The sequence below is a fragment of the Osmerus mordax genome, chromosome 26 (genome assembly GCF_038355195.1).
Source record: "Osmerus mordax isolate fOsmMor3 chromosome 26, fOsmMor3.pri, whole genome shotgun sequence".
In the NCBI taxonomy this organism is placed as follows: domain Eukaryota; kingdom Metazoa; phylum Chordata; class Actinopteri; order Osmeriformes; family Osmeridae; genus Osmerus; species Osmerus mordax.
Window position 1 is genome coordinate 2,512,878 of NC_090075.1, and position 21,620 is coordinate 2,534,497.

Consider the following 21,620-nt stretch of genomic DNA (forward strand, 5'->3'; position numbering starts at 1 on the left):
TTTTGATAAAATTAGGAAACATTTCGAATCAATAAAGCTGAATGGGTGAAAAAGGCAGGTTCAAGCTAGTCGTGAGTCGATCAATGTGCGTGCGTCAAGTTGCGCATGAACAACATGTTGGGTCAACCGTGTAATTTTTCGTTTAAAGACAGAAAATGTGTCCTAATTGTACACATTTAGTATGGGTGCTGGGGATAATTCACATTTTAATATCAAATTAAAATGCCCCTTATCAATGCATCCAAGATTATGCATTTCTTAATTTATAATCCAGACACTGTCATGTTTATAATCAAGTGATTGAAAGTACGAAAGGAATTGTGGGTGGAAAATGTATTAAGGATGACTGACAACTGCAAGTCTGTAACTCAATCCTTTATTAAAGCCGCAGTCACATCTATACAAACTGATGATGATGATTCAATAGAGCCACATTGACCAGCAGGCCTCGACTCAGCCACTCTCACAAACTTTCCTTTCATTTTCCCCTTTAAACCTAAAGTTCAGAGGTTGTCAAGAAGATTAAAAGTAGCGGCATTGCGTAAGTAAAACTGCAGAAAACTGTTTATTAAAAAGACATAAGAAAATATAAAATATTTGCTTTACGAGAATCTGTATAAATACTAAACCCTTAAAAAAACCAGGGGAGGCGTCACCTTAATTCAAAATCTAAAATCGGTGGGAATCTTCCAGGCAGCCGAGATATCCATCTGAACCAATACATCTCAAGGAGTCTCCGAAAGAGAGAGGAGGAGAAGGTGAGAGCCATCAGGTGAGCAATCCAGATTACTCAATGGAAAACTAGATCAAGTTGTGGTTCCGGAACAGTGTCCCGCTGTGGAATTCTGGTTCTGGGCCAGTATCATGTAGGGAAAGTTCTAGATCTGGAACCCAGCGTTCAGAGTTCCGTGGCAGGACCCCATTCGATATCGTCCGCTTCGTCGTCGTTGTCGGAGCTATCGCTTCCCTGGATCTGTGTGCGCCGGTATTGGACAGCCTGGTGGTGGGCGAGCCTATCAGAGGAGAGGAGGATTGCATTCATTTCTCTGATCCCTCTTACTGGTCCCTCTAGTCAACTTCGGAACCTTACAGAAAGTCTTGTCATTCACTGTGGATGCTAGCATGGCGGATGTACTTACACAATTAATGGAGATTTCCTCTCTTGTGGTTCAGCAGCGCGGGCCTGAAAGAGGAGGAGATGATGAGAACAGTGTGATGCAATATCAATCCACCGTCTCAAAACACGCCTCAAAAACACAAAAATGACAGATTTTAAACAGGTAAACATTATTAGAAAAGAGTGTGCACAGCTCCTGTCCTGCCTCTGCAGTACCTGCTGTAGTTTATCCTCGATGGCCGACAGGGTGACGGTCGTGGGGCTCTCGGCTCGGGGCGGCTCCGGAACAGAGCTCAGGGCCGAGGGGTCCGGGGCCCGGAAATCCGGCGGTCCTTCAGAGGGGGGCGGGTCCATGGCGCTGAAGTCTGAGTCGGAGAAGCTGCGATGGGAGGCGGGGTACGCCTCGTCCGCGTCATCCGGAGGGGGGCTGTCCTGCTCGTAGTGGTGCGACCTGGGCTCCGGCACCTCCATGAGGGGAGGGATCTCCCTCTCGGGCTCCTCGTCGGGGCTGCGGTGCCCGGACGCGGGCTCCGAGGAGCGGGCCAGCGCAGCGCCCGACGACCTGGACGCGCGGGGCTTCTGGGGGCTGGCGTAGGGCTCCTGCAGGTCCTCGTTGTCCGTGAAGGCCTCTCCGTCCGTGAAGGCTTCTCCGTCGGTGTCCTCCAGGTCGCTGGCTGCACTCAGGTAGTCAGACTGGGTGTGGTCCAGCCCCTCCAGATCTTCACCATCTCCACCGGCCTCCAGCTGGGACACAAACAGGAACCGTCTTTAGCTTGCAGTTAAGCAGCCATGCATAGTCGTCATGATTACAGTCGCTGCATGAGGTAAATTGTTTGTGTAGAATGTGGGAGGTAGACCAAATAAATGACGTTTCCAAACACCCACAAACACTCATTCTCGATGTGTTACGAACACAGCTCAAAACCGACAGCTTGCACTTCACCATCCGTAGATCTGGACGTTCAGATGAATGTCTGAAAACCGGTATCTCTGTATTATGTTGTGATGTCCTTTCTAGGGAGACTGTAGTGAAGCACGTCGGAGCCAGAGCTGTGGGGGCGGGGCTGACTTACCGTGACCTCCGACACCCAGACTGGCTTGGCCTGCTGATGGCGGATCTTGTCCTTCAGAGCATCATACCACACGTCGGAGCTGGGCTGGAGGTCGATGCGGGCTGGAGGGACGACACATGACGGACCACCGTAAGAAGAACAAGTCGATAATCAATAAACGGTTACTTTTGAGAGGGACATAACTGGTTAAAAAAAACAAATACGGAGTGATAAATAAGTTGTTTACAGCCCTAGATTCTCTCCTCCTCCTCTGAAGTAGTGACATGTCCTTGGAGAGAGCTGTCAGGCCGTGCCTCGTGTGAAGGTGTTCCTCCTACCTGCGAAGAGATGGCTGCAGTGCTTCCTCATCTTCAGAGCCTGGGCGTACAGGCGTCTGGAGCTCTTGTTGGACTTGGGGCAGAGCTTCTGCCTCATGGCCTTGACGTCCTTGCGGTTGTGGGGGTCCAGGAAGAGCACCATGGGGTGGTACTGGATGTAGTTCAGCCTCTCCACTGCAGTGGGCGTGATGTCCAGCAGGGGGTGCTTGTCCTGAGGGAAGGGAAACATAGACAGACGAACGTCAAGAAAGAGGAAGTTGCTTTGGCAGTTGAGACATGACGAATCAATGTCTGATATAGTTCCCTTTACAGTTGTCACTCAAACTTAACGTCTGACCTTTGCTTTTGATCCAGCCAATAAGAAGAAAGTAAAAATTGTTATTGAAAGAATTGAAATTGAAATGATTCATACTGACCAAACGTATCTGGATTTTTTCTTTTTTATAAATACACATAAACCCAACACACTCCCTGAACCGAAACGACCCACCATCCCAAACTTCAAAAAAACTAAACTATTCCTAAACACGTATCAGTTTTGTTCACCTTCTCTGCGATCCTTCTGACGGTGTCCAGTTTGATGACAGTGGACCCTCCTTCTCCTCCTCCACCTCGAGGGACCATGTCTGTCCGGACGAGCGAGGGCAGCGAGAAAGAGAGGGAGCTTTTAGTTTCATTAAGATCTAAAAATGCAAATACTGCTCTGTGAGGACACCATGTACGACAGGAAATGACATACCTGCCACCTCAAAGTTATCAGGCATGTCGCTCGCCAGCTTCTCCATGGCAACGTCGTTCAAGGGACCCAGGATGACAATGGGCCGTTTGAAATTGGCTGTAAAATGATTTGAAGCTGTTACAAACTGCTTTTTGTTTACAAGATTTTTAGAAATAAATGGAACAGTATGGGGGAGAAAAAACCCAAATACAAATCAAACGTTCTCGGACCTTCTCTGAGGAGCACTCTCTCGTAGGCCGGGAACTTCCCCTGGATGGTCAGCTGGAGGAGGTCGTCTCGAGTCCGGCGCACATTCTTTTTGCCCCCTCTGAGCCCCCGTAGCTTCCAGAATTCCGCCCTGGGTCCAGCCACCTGCTTCTCTGTGCCGCTGGCACGGTTAGCCTGCTCCAGACTGGCCAGAGTCTCTGCCCTGAAACAGCACAGGAGGGAACACCAGGTCAGAGCTGCAAGTATGGAGACAACAGACAGAGAGCCAGAGAGAGGGAGGGAGAGAGACAGAGAGAGAGAGAGGGAGGAAGAGAGACAGTGAGAGACAGAGGGAGGGAGAGAGACAGAGAGAGAGGAGGGAGAGAGACAGAGAGGGAGGGGGAGAGAGAGATAGAGAGAGAGACAGACAGAGAGAGAAAGTGACAGAGAGAGAGAAAGAGAGATAGAGAGAGAGACAGAGAGGGAGGGGGAGAGAGAGATAGAGAGAGAGAGACAGAGAGAGCAAGACAGAGAGAGTGAGAGACAGGCAGGGAAGAGTGGGATGATGTGAGGGTTCTGACCTGCCCTGGTTGGGGATGGTGCCCTTGTCCAGCTCATGCAGGTCGTTGCCCATGCGGATGGCCAGCCATTTCCCCAGCTTGCCCCTGTGCATTGTGTCCACCACCCTGAAGACCTCCCCACGTGTGAAGCTCATGCTCCTGGCGTCCTCTGGCTCGTAGTCGTAGTGGGTCCGGATGTAGAAGGAGTCCCCCAGGTTGGACTTGAGGATCTTCTTGTAGACTGAATAAGGACAACAGAGCAGGAACTCCCTTAGTTTTAATGGTGTTGCCGGTCACGGCGTTGCCATGACGCAGTACAGTGTCACGGCGTTGCTATGGGTCTTAGAGGAGCTTACGGTCCATCTTGTTCTGAGTGCGGATGTCCACGCGCTCTCCTCGCTTGGCGTTGAGCAGGAACATGGCCGCCTCCTCTCTGGTGAAATGACTGAAGTCCACCCCGTTCACCTACACACAGGACAGCGTATAAACACACACTCCAAGATTATTACGTCAACAAATACTTGGGACGTCCAAAAATCACAAACATCGGACTTCTACTTTGACATAGAAATCACCTGAAAGTGTTACAGGGTATCAGTTCCCTAACAAGGAGTTTACAGCCACAAACTGCGAGTTTACCTGCATGATCTGATCCCCCTCCTTCATGCCCTGCTCCTGGGCGGGGCTGTTGGGCTGGACCCCCCCCACGAAGATGCCCACGTCGTTGCCCCCCACCAGCCTGAGGCCCACGCTGCCCTCCTTCACGAAGGACACCGTGTTGAGGTCAGAGCTGTACCTGGGGAGGGAGGTGGGCAAGGCGGTGATGAGCATGCACCGACAGAGCCTGAATGGCTTCCTTCGTGGTGGTGGCGAGGTCAGATACGAAGCGTTTGGGATGATCTCTGCTGGTCCGTGTGTTAGAGTGAGGGAATGCTTACCCCAGGTTGGGCGTGGGGTAGGAGTCAGGGGGCAGGGAGTACAGAGGCTCCTCCTCAGTCTGAGCTGAAAGAGAAGAAGGACGTTTATCTTTTCCCGGTGCTGGAGTTTGTTTTCAGGTAGTGAAGCTCGGATTGAGCAGAGAAGAGGCTTACTATAGGGTGGAGGGTTGCTCTTAACTGACGCTCCAAAAACTAAACCCTTGGCTCGTGGAAAACTGTTCAAACAGAGAGAGGAAAGAGAGTTTTACAGGGTTTGGTTCTGGTGGTCTGTGTACAACAGTGTGTTGTCAATGGCTGGTAACTGATGGTCTATTTGAGGTGTGTGTGTGTGTGTGGTTTACCTGCGGTTGCTGCTACCAGATCTTCCAGGGGGTGAGGGAGCACGCTCAGAGTCGGAGGAATCTAACGACGACACAGAAATGTGTCAGCACTGACCTATTAGTGTGACGTCATCACCCTGGCAGCCCAGGACTAGGGGAAGGGGGGCTGGGGGGGAACATGGGGTCACTGAGGGGTAATACTGACCTTCAGGAGGGGGTCTACTGGGGGTCAGGCCTCGACGAGAAGGCTCCTGTTTCACTGCTACAGAAGATGACTTCATGTCTGGGAGGACTCTGTTTGAGACAATTGGAAACATAATTTGATGTCATTAAATTACTAAATTGAAGAAAACTTTTTTTTTTTTTTTTTTGGCTGAAAGGATTTGTCACCCCCTTCTTACCTGTATTTGTTGTTGCGGGACCCTGCAGAGCCGGCACTGTCTGTGGAGGCTCTACGAGGCACGGAAGCATAGCTCGCCTCCGACTCTGACTCCGAGCGTGCTGTCGAGACACAACACACACAGTCAACAATCACATGCCGTCAAAACTTCCTGGTGTGGGGGTCCTTGACTCGCTACAATGAAACGACAAAATCCACACACACACACACACACACACACACACACACACACACACACACACACACACACAGGTACACACACACCGTTGGCCTGTGGCGGGATGCTGTTGGAGACGCTGGGCGCTCTCCAGTGCGGAGGCTCCACCCGGGGCTGCTGGGATATGTCTGGGAGGACTCTGGAAGAGAGGGAGGACGGGAGTGAGGGAGGAGGAAGATAGCACAGCTCAGTTACGCGTGGAGAGGGAGACCGCTGGCCAATGTGATTATCTTGAGAGGACAAGAGACTGAAATATTCACCTCAGTTTCTCAGGGCCAGCTCTCCCTCTCTCCTTCTCTCTCATTGCAACAGAACCAAAAGACTGATTACAGTTAATCAATAAGAGGGCGTGGTTCAACATTAAGCCTTCATTATTTCACTGGTTGTGCATGTGACACAAGCTACATACCGTTTGTTCCAGCTAAACATGAATTTGATGTTATCTAATAAAAGGAATAAACTGCCAATATTATGTGATCATGTCATGGGTGATTTGCAGGGATGTCATTTTGTGATTTGTGGGATGTCTGTGACCCAGATTCCTTCTTCTGACCTTGGACATTTCAGCCACCATAAGTGGAACAACGTAAGCCACATATTCACTAGAAGGAGATTCTCTGAATAAATTGCTTTTATTTATTAACAAGACCACAAAACAGGAATACAACATGCATTATGGGTACACAAAGGAACAGAAACACGACACACAAATGTAGCTGATCATCCCGCCCCAAAAAACAAAAAAAAAAACCCAACTGTGTTTAAAACGTCCAAAATCAAAACCATTCACAAACACAAAGTGGACAATAAGGTTAGCGAAGGGAGGCAGTGGGCGTTCAGTGCCCCAGTCCTGGAGCTCTGCCTGGGGCTCGGGGAGGGGGGAGGGGGGTACTAGGATGGTAGGTGTAGGGGGGTGGGGGGCCCTCATCTGTACCTGTATCTGTCCCTGGAGTCCTGGCTGTGGGGGGTGCCCTGCCTCCGGGGGGGCCCGGAGCTACCATCTGACTCCGACTCGGAGTCTGGAACCAGAGGAAGTAAAAAGAAGGGGGAGGGAGAGAGTTGAAGAAAGAGAGAGTTATGAGTTGGTGTATGCTGGTGTTGCAGGTGGGTCAGTGTGGGTGGAGGGGGCTGGAGGTGGAGTACGCTGGTGTTGCAGGTGGGTCAGTGTGGGTGGAGGGGGCTGGAGGTGGGGTATGCTGGTGTTGCAGGTGGGTCAGTGTGGGTGGAGGGGGCTGGAGGTGGGGTACGCTGGTGTTGCAGGTGGGTCAGTGTGGGTGGAGGGGGCTGGAGGTGGAGTACGCTGGTGTTGCAGGTGGGTCAGTGTGGGTGGAGGGGGCTGGAGGTGGGGTATGCTGGTGTTGCAGGTGGGTCAGTGTGGGTGGAGGGGGCTGGAGGTGGAGTACGCTGGTGTTGCAGGTGGGTCAGTGTGGGTGGAGGGGGCTGGAGGTGGGGTACGCTGGTGTTGCAGGTGGGTCAGTGTGGGTGGAGGGGGCTGGAGGTGGGGTATGCTGGTGTTGCAGGTGGGTCAGTGTGGGTGGAGGGGGCTGGAGGTGGGGTATGCTGGTGTTGCAGGTGGGTCAGTGTGGGTGGAGGGGGCTGGAGGTGGAGTACGCTGGTGTTGCAGCTGGGGGGGACTGACCTGGAGGTGGTACTCTGATGGGGGAGGACACCCTGCGAGGGGGCTCCTGGCGGACCACGATGGGGGAGGCCCTCCCCCCGGGGGGAGGCAGGTCAGGAAGAACTCTGGAGGGGGAGGGGGAGAGGGTGGGGAGAAAGAGAGAGGTAAGAACCTGATGGAAGGGTTGAGCGAATGGATGAGAAGAGGATGGGTATTGCGACGGGTGAAAGGTGGAGAATGTGGTCTCCTCCTCCGTGTCTCCGCCCCGCCTGGTGCATACTTGTATCGGGAGTAGTCGTTGGAGCGGGGGCTCTCCTTGCGGGAGGCGGGGGGGGACGCGCTGCGGTCCGAGTCCGACTCGGAAACCACCTTCTTGGGCCGCGAGGACGTGCGCGTGCCCTGGGAAGCCATGGAGACGGTGGACGGGGCCCGAGGGGCGCTCCAACTCTGGGGGATGGGCGCCGCTCGGGGGTTGGGGAGGGTGGAGACTCCTGAGAGGGTCCTGCACACACACACATTTACCACTACGTGTCAAACATCAAACTGCTTTCAAGTTCGTAATAGCCACCAGAACTTCCTGTTTGTGCTTGAATTGGAGGGGTTGTTGAAGATCCCCAGGTGTGTGTGTGTGTGTGTTCGCAGGTGGGACTCACCTGTACTTGTCCCTGCTGTCGGGGCCGTCCCTGTGCGTCCTGGAGGGGGGAGGGGAGGCGCTGCGGTCAGAGTCCGACTCAGACGGGGCTGGAGGAGGAACGACAACACAGGGTTCACGTGAGGTCAGAGGTCAGCTGCCAGGCTGGCCCATGCTGGGCTGGGCCGCCGGGCGGAGCTGATCATGTTTCCATGAGGGATGTGACGCTTTCCTGGGAGTGTTCCTGTGGTTCTGACCTCTGCGAGGCGGGAAGGCCTTAGCGACGGGCCGGGTCAGAGTGGAGCGGACAGGGGACGAGTCCCGGGACTTGGCCGAAGCAGGAGGTTCCGCCCGGGTTCTACGAGACGAGACGAGAGAGAGTTTGACTTGTGTCATTGTGGCAGGTCTAGTCATGATACAAGAGGATGGCCTCATAGATGAGAGGTGAAAGGTCACCTGCGTGTGCGTCTCTCTCTGGTGGCAGGGCGGGATGCTCTGGGAGGGGGGAGGTCAGTGTCCAGGTCAGAAATGTCTGGGGGGGAGGGGGGATATAAATAATCAATCAGCTGGATAATTTCATATTTCTACCTTTACATTCACATCACTCACTCCCTCCCTCCCTCCCCTCCCCTCCCCTCCCCTCCCCTCACCTCACCCTCCCTCCCCTCACCCTCCCCTCACCTCACCCTCACCCTCCCCTCACCCTCCCTCCCCCCCTCTCCCTGCCTCCCTTCTCCCCCATCCACCCACCCTCCCTTCCCTCCCTCCCTCCCTCCCTCCCTCCCTCCCTCCCTCCCTCCCTCCCTCCCTCCCTCCCTCACTGTCTCACTGTCTCACTGTCTCTCTCTCTCTCTCACCCTCCAGTTCAGAGCTGTCGTCTGCTTGTCGGTCCTCCTCGCTGTTGGGGGCGCTGTCCACCACCTCGGGGATGCTGACTAGGAACTTGCGGTCGTCTCGGAGAACCATCATGGTGAGCTTCCCTCGGGACTTCTCCACCAGGTGCTTGGTCTCCAGCAGAGACAGGTTCTCTGTCGTCATCCCGTTGATCTGCACCACGAGGGGCCATTCGAACAGAGCAAAGCTTTATTGTCCACACCGTGTTCACGTTCAAGGGTCGGTCAGAGTTAAGAACTGATATTAAACTGATATTAGTTCAGGAGTGTTACCCCCCGTTGTGGAATCTGGACATGAGCTAAAACAGAAGTGACACCACAGGAGGAGAGACCGTCCTGAGGAGCTGCTGGTCTCACCTTGAGGATGAGGTCTCCCTCCTGGAGAGTGCCCTCCTTGGCCGCCAGGCCGGTCTCCGTCATGTGTTTGATGAAGATCTGACTGCCCAGCTTCAAGCCGTACTCTGTAACCGCGGCAACGTGAGGTCAGAGATTTACTGAGCCTTAAAAGGACTGCTTTCAGTGTGACATTAATGACATCATAACACGAACCCCACCCGGTTATGGTTGCGTCAACAGACCCCGCACCCCCCCCCCCCCCCCCCCAGGCTCTCATCAGCCTACCATCAGTCAGCTTCTTCTTCAGTAGGGTGGTTTTGATTGGCTTATCCGGGGCATTCTGGTTCGGCAGCCTCTTGTACCCGGACGACACCAGGGCGTGGCCGTTGCGGTCCGGGGTGGAACTGCGGGCGTTGACGCGGTAACGGTCGGCGTTGTGGGCCTGGTCGCTGCCATCGGAGTAGCGGCGGGCCCTGCGGGGAGGGTCCTGGTCCAGGAGGTTGGAGTGGGACACGGCCCGGGTCGGTCTGCTGGTGGCCGGGATCTGGATCTTCCTGGGACGCTTAATCGTCTGGAGAGAGAGAGACAGAGACAGAGAGACAGAGACAGAGAAATAATAATGTTCCCATTCACTGATTCCACCTATCCAGTTAATACGAGATAAGGATTCCCCGCGTCTCCCGTCGCCGTGGAGATGAACGTGTACGGTGCTCACCACGTTGGCTGTCTTGCCAGAGGACTTGAGGTTCTGGATGGTGAAGGTGGAATAGACGTTATCCATGGAGATCCCGTTCACCATGACGATCTGGTCCTTGGTGCTGAAAGAGCATGGGGGGCGGGGGGGGAGGGGGGGGGGCGGGGGGGAGGAGGAGACAAACATGAAAGTGAGAACCATCGAGCAAACACACACACGTCTCAGGATCCTTGAGTCTGTTTGTGTATGAAGATGTGAAGGTGTTTCTGTGTGTGTTTGTGTGCGTGCGTGCGTGTGTGTGTGTTTGCGTGCGTGCATGTGTCAGCATAAGAGGGTCTGTCCGTGAGACGAGTGGCTGCTGTGAGTGTGTGTGTGCTGGGGGTGTGTGTGTGCTGTGTGTGTGTGCTGGGAGTGTGTGTGTGCTGGGAGTGTGTGTGTGCTGGGAGACTCACAACAGCCGCCCCATGGCCGGGCCGTTCGGGAGCACATCAGACACCACCACAGCTGTGTCTCCCGTGTCTGGGCTCGGCTTGTCTCGACCCCCCGAGATGGCGAAGCCAAAACCAAACTTGGAGTCCTAACACCAGGAGAAGGAGAGAAGGGGGAGGGGGGGTGGGGAGAGAGAGAAAAGATGGTTCCAATTAAATGAAAATGGAGAGAGAAATAACAAAGAGAGCAAGAGAGTAACATGAAGAGAGAGAGAGACAGAGAGATAGAAGAGATAAGAGAGAGAGGGAGGGTGCACACATTCCTTTAGGACTGAACTGTGTCACCTGACCTGCTCTTACAGAAAACAGTAGGGCGTGTCAGCTGGCTGAATTCCTGGACCAGGCTGCTCTAACTAAGACTGCTGCTAAACACCATCGATGCACGATGCCGTCACGGGACGGAAACCAGACTATCGAAACTGGTCTGATTAGAAGAACCGTACTTACTCTGTTCAGCGTTATCGTGTGTTGCTCCCATATCGTTAACTCCTCCATCTCTGGATTCTGAGGAGGAGAAGGGGGGAGAGAGGACAGCCCTTAGAACACAACGACAGCTACAGATATCGCCTATTCCTTACTTCATCAGCAACCGTGTCGACATCACCACGGCTTCAGTTCAACAACAATACACAACAGCAGCTGTAGCAACCAATACCAGCATCACAGCAGAACCACGTCACACGGCCTTACAGTTGTGCCAGGCACTCCTTGGCTGCTGGTGTGAGTGTGCGCGGGGGAGAGGAGTGTCTGGGAGTGTGTCTAAGCCCCAGCGTGTTCTCACCTGTCCCGTTCCTGTCTGACAGGTATGGGGGAGGGGCCAGCTGGCAGCCAATCACCACCCTTGTCACACGACACCAAGAGGAAATGGCCGAACGAGGAAGCGCGCGTAGAAATGGAACACACCGAGAAGCGCGGATTCCCCCGAGCTTGACACTGATGGAACTGGTGCATTCTGGGTAGCGAGCGTCTACCTGTCAACTCTGTCCTCCAGCTCCAGGAGGGTAATGTGACATGTTGTGAGACTGGAAAACAATGTACTGTACAGAACAGACACCACTCGCTGCTTAAAACACAAGAGATGCCTGTCTGGTCTATATTGTACATTTCTAGCTGGCTGCCCAACTTTGCATGTCTCGTCCAATTGAACAGACCCATGGGTTATGACCGAGGACGCTAGCCAACTGTCAGACGCCAGCAACACTGGCATCTGGAGTTTTATACGTCCTGCATAACCCGCATACTTTCTTTCAGCTAACTGACATATTCCAAATTCCATTTTATTGTAAAAACAGACAGGCCACGTACGCTTGTGATTCCATCTAGTTGGACCCAAGAAATGTGTTCAAATACGGCTCCAGCCAGCTAATCTGCAGCAGAGAACAGCAATATTGACGAGTGACAAAACTAGGTTTACAACAGTCAGATAGTGATTTCCATTCTGGGAAAACCCACAGCTCACCACCCCAAACGACATCATTACAGATGGAACGTGAACAGGGTTGGACTTCACATTAACATGCCGGGAGTCACTTGTTTGACCATGGTAATGATTAGCTTAACTAAACACGACGTGAAAAACTCACCAAAAGACTACACAGTCATACATATTTGTAGATAAATAAAAGTCAGGCTAAGGTAAACATCCAACTCTGAGATGCAGACAGATCTTTAGCAGCATTGTTGGGAACAGGAAGGAGTTCTGGATTGAGGTTGAACACAGGATCACCAAACATCACTTTACTCTAGCTAGAATGTCCCCTCCCGAGGATTAGCTACAGGTACCCCTTGTCAAGAACAAGCGCATTACTTGTCTAAAATACATTTAGACTGACTACATGCCAAAACATACTATGTGTGGGGTTACATAATCACACAATCGCAATAGGACTCTTTGGCATGAGGCCTAGGCTACGTCACACACACACACACACACACACACACACACACACACACACGCACACACACGCGCGTTAACATGCAGCACATCTACACCTCAAACCACCTCTGCCCCAACCGCAGAGTGCGTTGTCTGACAAAACATGCAAATGGCGGGATGATGTCAAGACAGAATCCTGGAACACTGTTCCTGGAAACAGGAACAGAATCAGAACAGGATCAGAACAGCAGAACAGAAAACACACGCTTTCTGAGTTCACTCAGGCCTTTTCACCTGTTTACCAGGACTTCTGTAGTGAAACTCAGCAGTGCCAAGATAATATTGTAATCGTGAAAACATCTACGCTGGGAGTTTCATGTTGCACAACATCCTAAGAATGACTTATTACTGAAGGAAACTGAGTCACTGTAAGTAAGTAAGTAAGTAAGACTTTATTTATATAGCACATTTCATACAAGAATTGTAGCTCAAGGTGCTTTACATAAAATCAATAAAAACAATAATACAAGTGATAAACAATTCAAACAAAAATAAAAATCCCAATAAGATCTCTGTTCAAGACAGAAAACAACTTTAAAAGTAGGAAAACCCTTTTGAGATAAAATTACTTAAATGCTTCGGTAGCTGTAGCAGTAAGTAAACAGTTTGAAGTAGGAAGGTTGCCATGGGCAACACCAGGTTTGCCGATGTGCTACTGACTTTGCATAGGCCTTCAAGTGCCTCTGACTCCATGAGCCAAATTAGGCTCTTTCATACCAACCGCAGTCCTGATTGTGATGTCACTTCTGTTTAATAATCCCCTTATGTGGGATTCAGTAACCATACCAACGGATAAGCAGTGAGTTGAAAGTTAATAGAGAGGCGTATTGATCACAACAGGATATTGACCTCCTACTCTGTAATGTTCAACCTCACAAGGGAAACTCCTCAGGTCCACACAGCGCACGCCTGATGCAAAGGTCTGATTCTCTCTCATCTACTCACCACTTCTTCCTTGAACCTCACTTCCATTCCCCCGTGAAGCCTTGGCAGAGGACTAAACACCTGTGACCTCCTCCACTTACAAAACAAACCTCGTAATCCGAGTTATCAACACAAACACACAAAAATAGTTTGTTTTTTCGTTTTCCTTAACTCATCAAACAATTCCACCTCTGTGAAGACGACCCAGGCTTGGCTGACCGGCTGAAAGGTGATCCAGGTTATTAAAAGCTAACGGTGCCTTTGTTTGAGGGAGGAAAAAGCCGAAAGGCAAAAACCTCACCTGGATCAATAGAAGGCTCCTCCCACAGGCCTCTCCCACTCTCACAGTACTCTCTATTGCCCCTTTGTTGCCACGGATTTAAGGTGGAGCCAAACCCATCAGTGTGAATCCCCCCCATTCCCCCAAGTAGGAAAAGCCGAAAACACCTTAAAACATTTGAAACTCAAATGTTGTGAGTTCAGGTAGATAAACACTGATCGCTGAAGTGTACAGTCACATTTGACTGACTTAGCAGACGTTCTTATCCAAAGCAACATACAAATGGTGCATGTGGAAAATACAGCAGAAAATCAAGGATCAGAAGTGCAGGGGCTCTAAAAGTATTTCGGTAGTCAGACTCAAGGAAAGGCCTGGCACGGGCAAAACACACACACACACACACACACACACACACACACACACACACACACACACACACGTCAACATCAGTATCACTAGCAACAATTCAAGCATTTGTTATTGATACTTCATGCCCCAGGCACTCGAATAGACTAGAATTTTAAGGACAAGTGACACAAACTTGAAGAATCTTGTGTCTCCCACACTGCCATACTCACCGTGACAACGGGGGGTGGAGGGGGGGGCACAGACCCGAAATGCCTCATTAGTTTGTTTCGTTGCGTCACATTCATGATGAAACAGTTTGCTTTGCTGCGCTACAACTTCTAATGATGAGCTTGGAGCTGAAACGTACACACACGTCCACACGCACAGCTGTATTCAGCACGAAGCAGTATAGGTGCTACTGTACGTCTTTTTATCTCAGCGATGATACCAGCATCTCTAATCTTTCACACAGCAGACAGTCCCCTCCAGCGATCCATCCCAGTTCCCCCTGAACTAAAACTCCAGTCTAATCCATCCATCCAAGCTGCGCGTCCAACTGATCCTGAGGCGTAACTCTAAGCTGTAGTATTCCCATGCTGTCCCAGGTCAGTGAGCCTGACTGCACGGTCAGCTAGGCAGCTTTTCCCCATAGAGCCGCAGGTTACAAGCTGGGTAAGTTATGCCTGGCGCCATGGTTACGGTGTGGAATGAGAACATTGGGCTGTTAATAATTGATGGGGTGTGTTGACATCCTGAGAAGGCTTAGTTAGAGGGTTCAGACAGAGCTGGAAGCTCTCTAACTGGATAATAGCACTAGTAGAGATAGAATAGTATCTCTTTCTAAGATACTTTGAGGGCCTGCTTTATCCGTGGCACTGAACACAGGCATGGTACGGTCACACAAGAAAACGTGCATAGCAGCACGTTAGGTAGCGTTTGTCTACAGTGCTTTCGATCATCCGAACGCGACTGTGAAATTTGAACTGTGAGAAAAGGACTGGATGATCCGGATAGGAACAGGAGTTCATATGATCGCTGTTAGTGTTGAGCTGAATGGAACTGACCTTTGGACAGGCTACTGCTGAATCATTAATAGGTCATACTGAGGGACTCCTAGACTGAAGTAGACTTGTCAGAGGCCAGGGAGGGAATGTAATCGACAAACATATTGAGAGCTTGTGCCTTTGTGAGTTAGTTAGGGTGTGACCCCGTGTCAAGTGAACTATCAGTCACACTCAGGTGAATGCTGCAAACTGCCACGGGTGCACAGAGTGTGTCATGTTCCCTCTTGAATAAACATAGAGTAAAACTGAATAACACAGTGTAATTTATTTAGCTTAATGCCACGTCAACAAACTACTGCTTCTTAAGGGGCTGGCTCTAGCAGTAGGTGAGAGTTATGCAAAGCTAAGGATTATGATCAGTCATAAACTGAGGCCCACACGACAGAGAGAATTTCAGCGCAACACTAAAACAAGTTTAACACCTTGTCATTTCGAACTGACTTAAATAAACAAGTTTAAAGACTGATGCCAATACACAGCATTCTTAGCACGCCACCAGTGGACACACTAGCTTGTGTTTTAGGCCCTTGGGCGATGCAGGATGTAGCCAACAAGTTTACAGTTGATTTAACCACTTCACAACAAATTTAAGACCTCTGTTTCAACGTCTTCAACAGTTCCAGCCTGAAACCAACCAAGAAAACAGCATCTCAACACTATAAGAACCGCAGACATTTATAATACACACTTTTACACTGAAGTTCCGCCAAGTTCACCAACACCACGATCATGGCCTTTGTGAAAGTTAGGTGACCTGTGTACAGGTGAGGAGGTAAGTAAGCGCAAAGACGCAGTCGTTTGGGAATGCGGTGAGTCGAAACTGTTGTGAAGACAGGTAGAAACCTGCGGTGTGGCGGAACCAGTAGAGTGAGGCTGTGGAAAGGAGGATTCAACTGCCTGCCTCCTTGCCATGGTCGACTCTTAAATTTGACTGTCCCACTTACAAACGTAATCAGATTTGTAAAGCCATACACAGACGATTGGTATCTCCTTTTACTCAGTTATCATAATGCCGACTGTGTGACCTACTGAAAGCTGTCTTGATCTGCCTGTTTTGCCTTGTCTACCCACGTGACAAGCCGCAAATCACTTTTAACGACGATAGTCGATCATTTCCATTCCTAATGGAACACCAAAATAAATCAATATTCGATAACAAATGAACCCCAGACAAGATCTCGTGTGGATGAGCGCATGAACATGTCGACATGTTTCAATTATAAACCAAGGCTGTGTTATTGCATATCCACTTCTTTTTTTTAATAAATACACCCTAGGAAATTGATTCTCTCAAGCACTGAGAGTAAACGTCTACTCATCACTTGCATGTTAAAATCTCACATTCAAAGACATAAAAAGTGATATAATAAGTCTTAGAATTTTTTTCGTAGTCAAACTTACCTGTTAAAACGTCTTTACAACCCGCTGTAACTTTGTTGTAGGCTACAAATCAGAACACTTCCCTCAAGTGACACTTCCGTTATCGGTGATACATAGACGGTCAACTAACACAATACCTACAAAATCAGTCCGAAATACGAAGAAAAGAGGTGTGTTGTGGCAGAGCGTACAGGTGAGTTTCACAACGTCATCACGCAGGGAGCGTCTAATTCCGGAAGTCAGGCAGGACATTGCCCGTCGCTCTCTCTGTAACTGTAATGCTTTCACAACACTGTGCAATGTAAACACCTAATGAACGCACACACGCCATGACAGACGCCTAACCCATCCTGTTCTGAATGATATATCCGGTGAAATCCAACACTGTATTAAGTAGGCCTATACGTGGTGGCGTTAAAGCCTTCTGAAATATCCTCAGGATCATAAAAGACATTTAATTGATCAGAATATTTTTTACAGTTGTAGCAGGTTATAGCTGAACAACCCCGTAAAATAAACATCACAATCTCACATCAACCTTTGGCCCTGGCCCTCTACCAACAACCCAGATGCTGCACGTGGAACACGGAAGAAAATTAATTTGCACGCAGTAATAGTTTCGGCAATCTTCAAGTTTTTATTTATTTGTTTGTTTGTTTACAAAGTTAAGATTGCATTACGGTATAATCCTTCCTTTTGTTATGAGTAGAAAACCTTTTTAAAGAATTAGTCGAAAGGCACAATTTTTTACAATATATACATTTCGATCTAAATTATAAATATATAGAAAAACAAAAGCACAACCCAGAATAAAAGTGCTCAACACAGTCTTTACAGAAAAAATAGCCTTTGTTTAAAAATACATACAATCAGTAGCATGTTTTTTGTGTTGTTTTTGTTAGCAATAAATTATTTTGAATGTGATAACTGTAATATATATATGCAGAAGATGAAGGAACGATGACGATAGTTAAGATTGGAAACACAAGCTTAGAACTCTCAATCAAAACAAACAGACAACAGTAACTTGATTATGCCATTCTTAGTGCAAAACTAGAATAAAGCAACAAAAAAAAAATGGATATACATTATATATATATATATATATATATATATATATATATATATATATATAAAACTGACTATTTGACAGTTGACAGATTTCTAAAAAAAAAAAAAAAAAGACAAAAAAACGAACATTTGAAATCTTCCCCGGGGGAATTTTGCATAGGCTGACACCACCACCTCCTGTGTGAGCTGTTCCCCACACAGCAGCACTGTTACCTCACAGGGGACGGGGACGGGGAGGGGCGTTCAGATTCAGTGGAATGTGCCACACCTATTCTGGACAATCTGAGAGAGAGAGGTGGAGAGAGATAGAAGAGAGAAGGATAGAGAGAGATAGAGGGAGAGGTGGAGAGTGAGACCTCAGAAAGATGGCCATTCTAGGGCTATAGGGACAGATGGAGACAGACAGAGGGTGAGTCCTCTTCAGGGGGTCTTATAGATGAGAGCTGGGCGCATAGAGGTTTGATGGCTACTTGTGCTGCATTTCCACTCTGGAGTTCAGCTGAAGTAGTCACAAAATGTTCTGGTGCAAATCTGTCAGAATTCACCCAGGTTAAATGTCTGACCAGCACTAGTTGGGGTGGGGTTTGGGGCATAATATAGTTCCTGCAGAGACGACTTTTGAACTTTGCCCTAAGAAGGCATGAACGACACTCAAAACCACTGACGTTTCCACGACAACGCCACACAAACTCATCACATTAAGTCTCAAAAGAACAAACAAATACAGCCAAGGCGCAGCACAGAACGAGGAAACAAAACAGCACTCAAACGTGTATTGGTTAGTTTCACCGCTGTCGTCATGGGGATAACGGTTGTGTTTCTAAAAGCTCGCTACACCAAACACATATCTTTAAGGGTTCTTCCTGAGAATTGACATTAGGGTCAGATGCACAAGACAGTAACTTCAGGGTCGTGGAATACTTTGGTAACACTCTGCTAACTAAAGCCCTGACCACTGCAATCTGAAAACATTTCTACTGTAGCCAAGCAGATCTGGGTGTGAAGAAATTAAAAGAGACCAAACCATCAACTCTGTACAGTAGTACAGAACAGTGCAATATTATTTGGTGGCAGGTTATAGACTTATGAAACTTATTTGTTGTTTTATAGTAAAACCTTAACTATAAACGTCCCTGACCAAACTTTTGTGTCTTGTACTAAAAAGTATAATCAGGATGACAAACTAAAAACTATATATCCCTTAAATATAAATAACAATAATAATTAGCATAATAATGACAAAAATATCCAGGAACACATTGCTTTCATCCCATCTCAATGCTTTATACAAAGTATTTCAGCTGTTTTTCAGCATTTTTTTTGTGTTTTTTACATTTATTTTTCTCTAGACTACAGGTAAAACAGAAACAAAAAGGAATTCATTTGTTACCACCATGCACAGGTCATCTCAAACATTTGCCTGTTGAGAGCGTAAACAGTACTTAGACTCTAGATGTTCATAAAATGTAGATTCTGTTTTATTGCTTTTGATTGGATGGACTACCCAAACTATTTAATAAACCAATTACAGTGCATCCATAAAAAAACAGCCAAATCTCACAGGTTCTCCAATATACGATTATATACGGACTAAAAACAAACATTTATAATATCAATATTGGTCAGATACAAAAACAGAGGGGGGAGGGGGAAAGCAATCTAGACTTTCCTGAGAACTTCAACTAAAAAGCAAAGCAGGAGTCACATGTGAGGGTGGAGTTCTAGACTAAAAAGTGGGTATGAATTTGACACAATTTAAAAAACCTCACAGCCAGAAAAACAACCATCCCCGCAGCCTCACGCCATCTAAGCCCCTGGATCGTCTAGCCAGGGGGGGGGGGGGGGGGGGGGGGGGGGGGGGGGTCAGAGGTCACGATCCTGCTGTCCAGACTGGACGCACGCACACACACACGCGCGCACACACACAGTACTGGCATCGTGGGGGACTCTAGGGGACCCACAACCAGAGACAACGAAAGGGTCAGGGGAAGTTCAAGATAAATACAAATATGAGAATAAATTAAGATACCGATGATTTGAATACAAATCTATACATAGGCCTACACGGGTTCCAGAGACTGCATTTTAAGTAGGTTTTCCAAAAGGCACTGTTTACAACCACACACTGTCCTCTCTCTCCCCTCCAATAACGCTGAAGCAGAGAAGACCGTCCACAGGGGCAGGGAGGGGAGGCTGGAGGGAGGGGAGGCTGGAGGGAGGGGAGGCAGTTCCAGATAGCTCACTTCCAGCAGGGGATATGGGGGAACTCAGAAGCAGACAAGGGTGTGATGTGTGTGTGTTTGATCAAAGTCACAATCCAGCATCGGCGCCGATCATACCCAACACAGCCAGCAGGGGGCGCTGGGATTTCACATCAAAGGAACTCGACACCAGCGTTTTCAATAAGGACAACACAACCATAATGTTTGCGTGAATAAAAAGTTCTGTTGTGTGCAGCCTTTCACGTGGGCTTTTCAAAAATCAAACGATGCCGTTTCCAGGTCTTCATTACTGAGAGAAGACCGAGTTTCGAAATATCTCGTCAAACTTCTCTCCCCCACCCCCTCTCCTCATACACAAAGATCTCACGGCTTACAGCTGGGCCTTGAACTCGTCTCTTCGATACAGGACAGAATATTTAGTCGATGCAACATGCCCCCGTGGTGTGGGGAAGCCAGTGGAGGGGCGGGGGGGGAGGGGGGGGAGCTCAGGAGAGGCAGTGATGTGACTAAAGGCCCTGAGGGGAGGGGAGAGGAGGGGGGGTGCGTTCACAGACAGCAGCTAACAGGGGGGCCCAACAGCTCGCAAAAAAAACATGGGGGGCGGAGTTAGGCCGGGTCCCAGTCCTGGAGGCGGTACTGTATGACGGACTGGCGGCTGTCCGAGCCGGTCCGCAGCATGCTGTCCAGGACCTCGCGCACGTTCAACACGTCCGAGCCGCAGTGGCCATTGGGCAGCGACTGAGAGTCCGGCGGCGGGGGGCGGCGAGAGGGAGGAGGAGGAGGGGGAGAAGAGCGAGGAGGACTGGATGGAGGTGGAGGAGGAGAGGAGGCCGGCCGACACGTGGGACACGGTGGTGTTGGAGGAGGAGGAGGAGGGGGGGGGGTGGGCCGCCGCCTGGGAGCTCAGAGAGTAGGGGGAGGAAGGCATACACAGGTTGAGGATGTCTATGAAGTCCTGCGTGTGGTTGGGGACCTCGGGCCTCTTCACCAGGGGAGGGGGCGGGGGCTGGTGCATGTGCGCGGCAGAGAGCGGGCCCGTCTGGCTGCTCAGGGCGCTGCGGGAGATGAGAGAGTCCAGGCCAAAGTCGTCCCCGTAGCCCCCAGCCGAGCCCGAGAGCGCGTCAAGCCCCAGGCCGCCCTCGGTGCTGTCCGGGGAGGGAGAGCTGCCCACCGTCAGGTCCAGGATCTCATCCAGGGGGCTCTTGGGCTGGGCGGCCGGCTTGGGGTGCAGGGGGGGCAGGGTGCGGCTATTCAGCGGGGGCAGGGAGGGGAAGGGCTGGGGGAACTGGGAGAAGTGGGAGGTGAGGCTAGCCATGCTGGGGAGGCTGCCCTGGGACGGGTGGCCGGCCTGGGAGCGGTGAGAGGGGTGGAGGCCTAGCTGCTGAGTCTGGGCCTGGCTCAGGTTCTGCAGGGCCTGGTTCTGCGTGAGGTTCCGTAGGCTCTGCGCCTGGGTCAGGTCCTGGAGGGACTGGTTAGGGTTCAGCCTCTGTAGTTTCTGGGCGTGGTTCCTTAGCGTTTGGTTCTGGGCCAGGTTCTGCAGGGAGCGGTTCTGGGCCAGGTTCTGGTTCTGCGTGAGGTTCTGCAGGGTCTGGTTCTGCGTGAGGTTCTGCGTGAGGTTCTGCAGGGTCTGGTTCTGCGTGTGCGCGCTGCTGAACAGCTTGGCCAGCAGGTGCTTGTTCTGCAGGGCCAGCTTGCGCTGACGCTCGTCCTCCAGGCGCTGCTCCTGGGCGCGCTGGTCCTTCTCCCTGCGCCTCCTCTTCACCTCCTCGTCCATCTGGAGGAGCTCCTCACGCACGCGCGCCACGCAGTTCTCTGGGATCTTGATGCCTGAGGGAGGGAGGGACAGACAGAGGGAGAGAGAGAGAGAG

At 50.3% G+C, this 21,620-nt stretch overlaps 2 protein-coding genes across 3 annotated transcripts in view; both read right to left on the bottom strand.

Annotated features, from left to right (window-relative positions):
- Window positions 1–360: 360 nt before the first annotated feature.
- tjp3 (tight junction protein 3) lies at window positions 361–16,612 on the bottom strand. Of its 2 annotated transcripts, XM_067229718.1 has the most exons (30): window positions 16,481–16,612; window positions 10,975–11,031; window positions 10,492–10,616; window positions 10,061–10,163; window positions 9,631–9,916; window positions 9,367–9,470; window positions 8,974–9,163; window positions 8,573–8,648; window positions 8,374–8,474; window positions 8,139–8,226; window positions 7,766–7,987; window positions 7,507–7,610; window positions 6,802–6,886; window positions 5,915–6,006; window positions 5,652–5,751; window positions 5,456–5,544; window positions 5,272–5,332; window positions 5,084–5,145; window positions 4,931–4,994; window positions 4,632–4,788; window positions 4,349–4,457; window positions 4,014–4,233; window positions 3,456–3,655; window positions 3,247–3,342; window positions 3,054–3,133; window positions 2,508–2,718; window positions 2,191–2,291; window positions 1,334–1,861; window positions 1,140–1,183; window positions 361–1,013 (listed from the first exon to the last, which is right to left on the bottom strand). In XM_067229718.1, exons 2-30 carry the CDS (start codon window positions 11,020–11,022, stop codon window positions 899–901), a joined length of 3,861 nt encoding a protein of 1,286 aa, XP_067085819.1. In that variant the 5' UTR covers window positions 11,023–11,031; window positions 16,481–16,612; the 3' UTR covers window positions 361–898. The 2 variants fall into 2 exon arrangements, with proteins under 2 accessions (XP_067085819.1, XP_067085820.1); XM_067229719.1 differs by lacking the exon at window positions 16,481–16,612 and having other exon boundaries at window positions 10,975–11,284.
- Window positions 16,613–17,073: 461 nt separating this feature from the next.
- The window catches only part of sbno2b (strawberry notch homolog 2b), a 42,061-nt gene continuing 37,514 nt past the window's right edge, over window positions 17,074–21,620 (bottom strand). Inside the window, 2 exon segments of the mRNA XM_067229440.1 lie at window positions 17,074–20,509; window positions 20,511–21,579. Coding sequence (XP_067085541.1) covers window positions 20,359–20,509; window positions 20,511–21,579 — 1,220 coding nt within the window. The 3' untranslated portion in view covers window positions 17,074–20,358.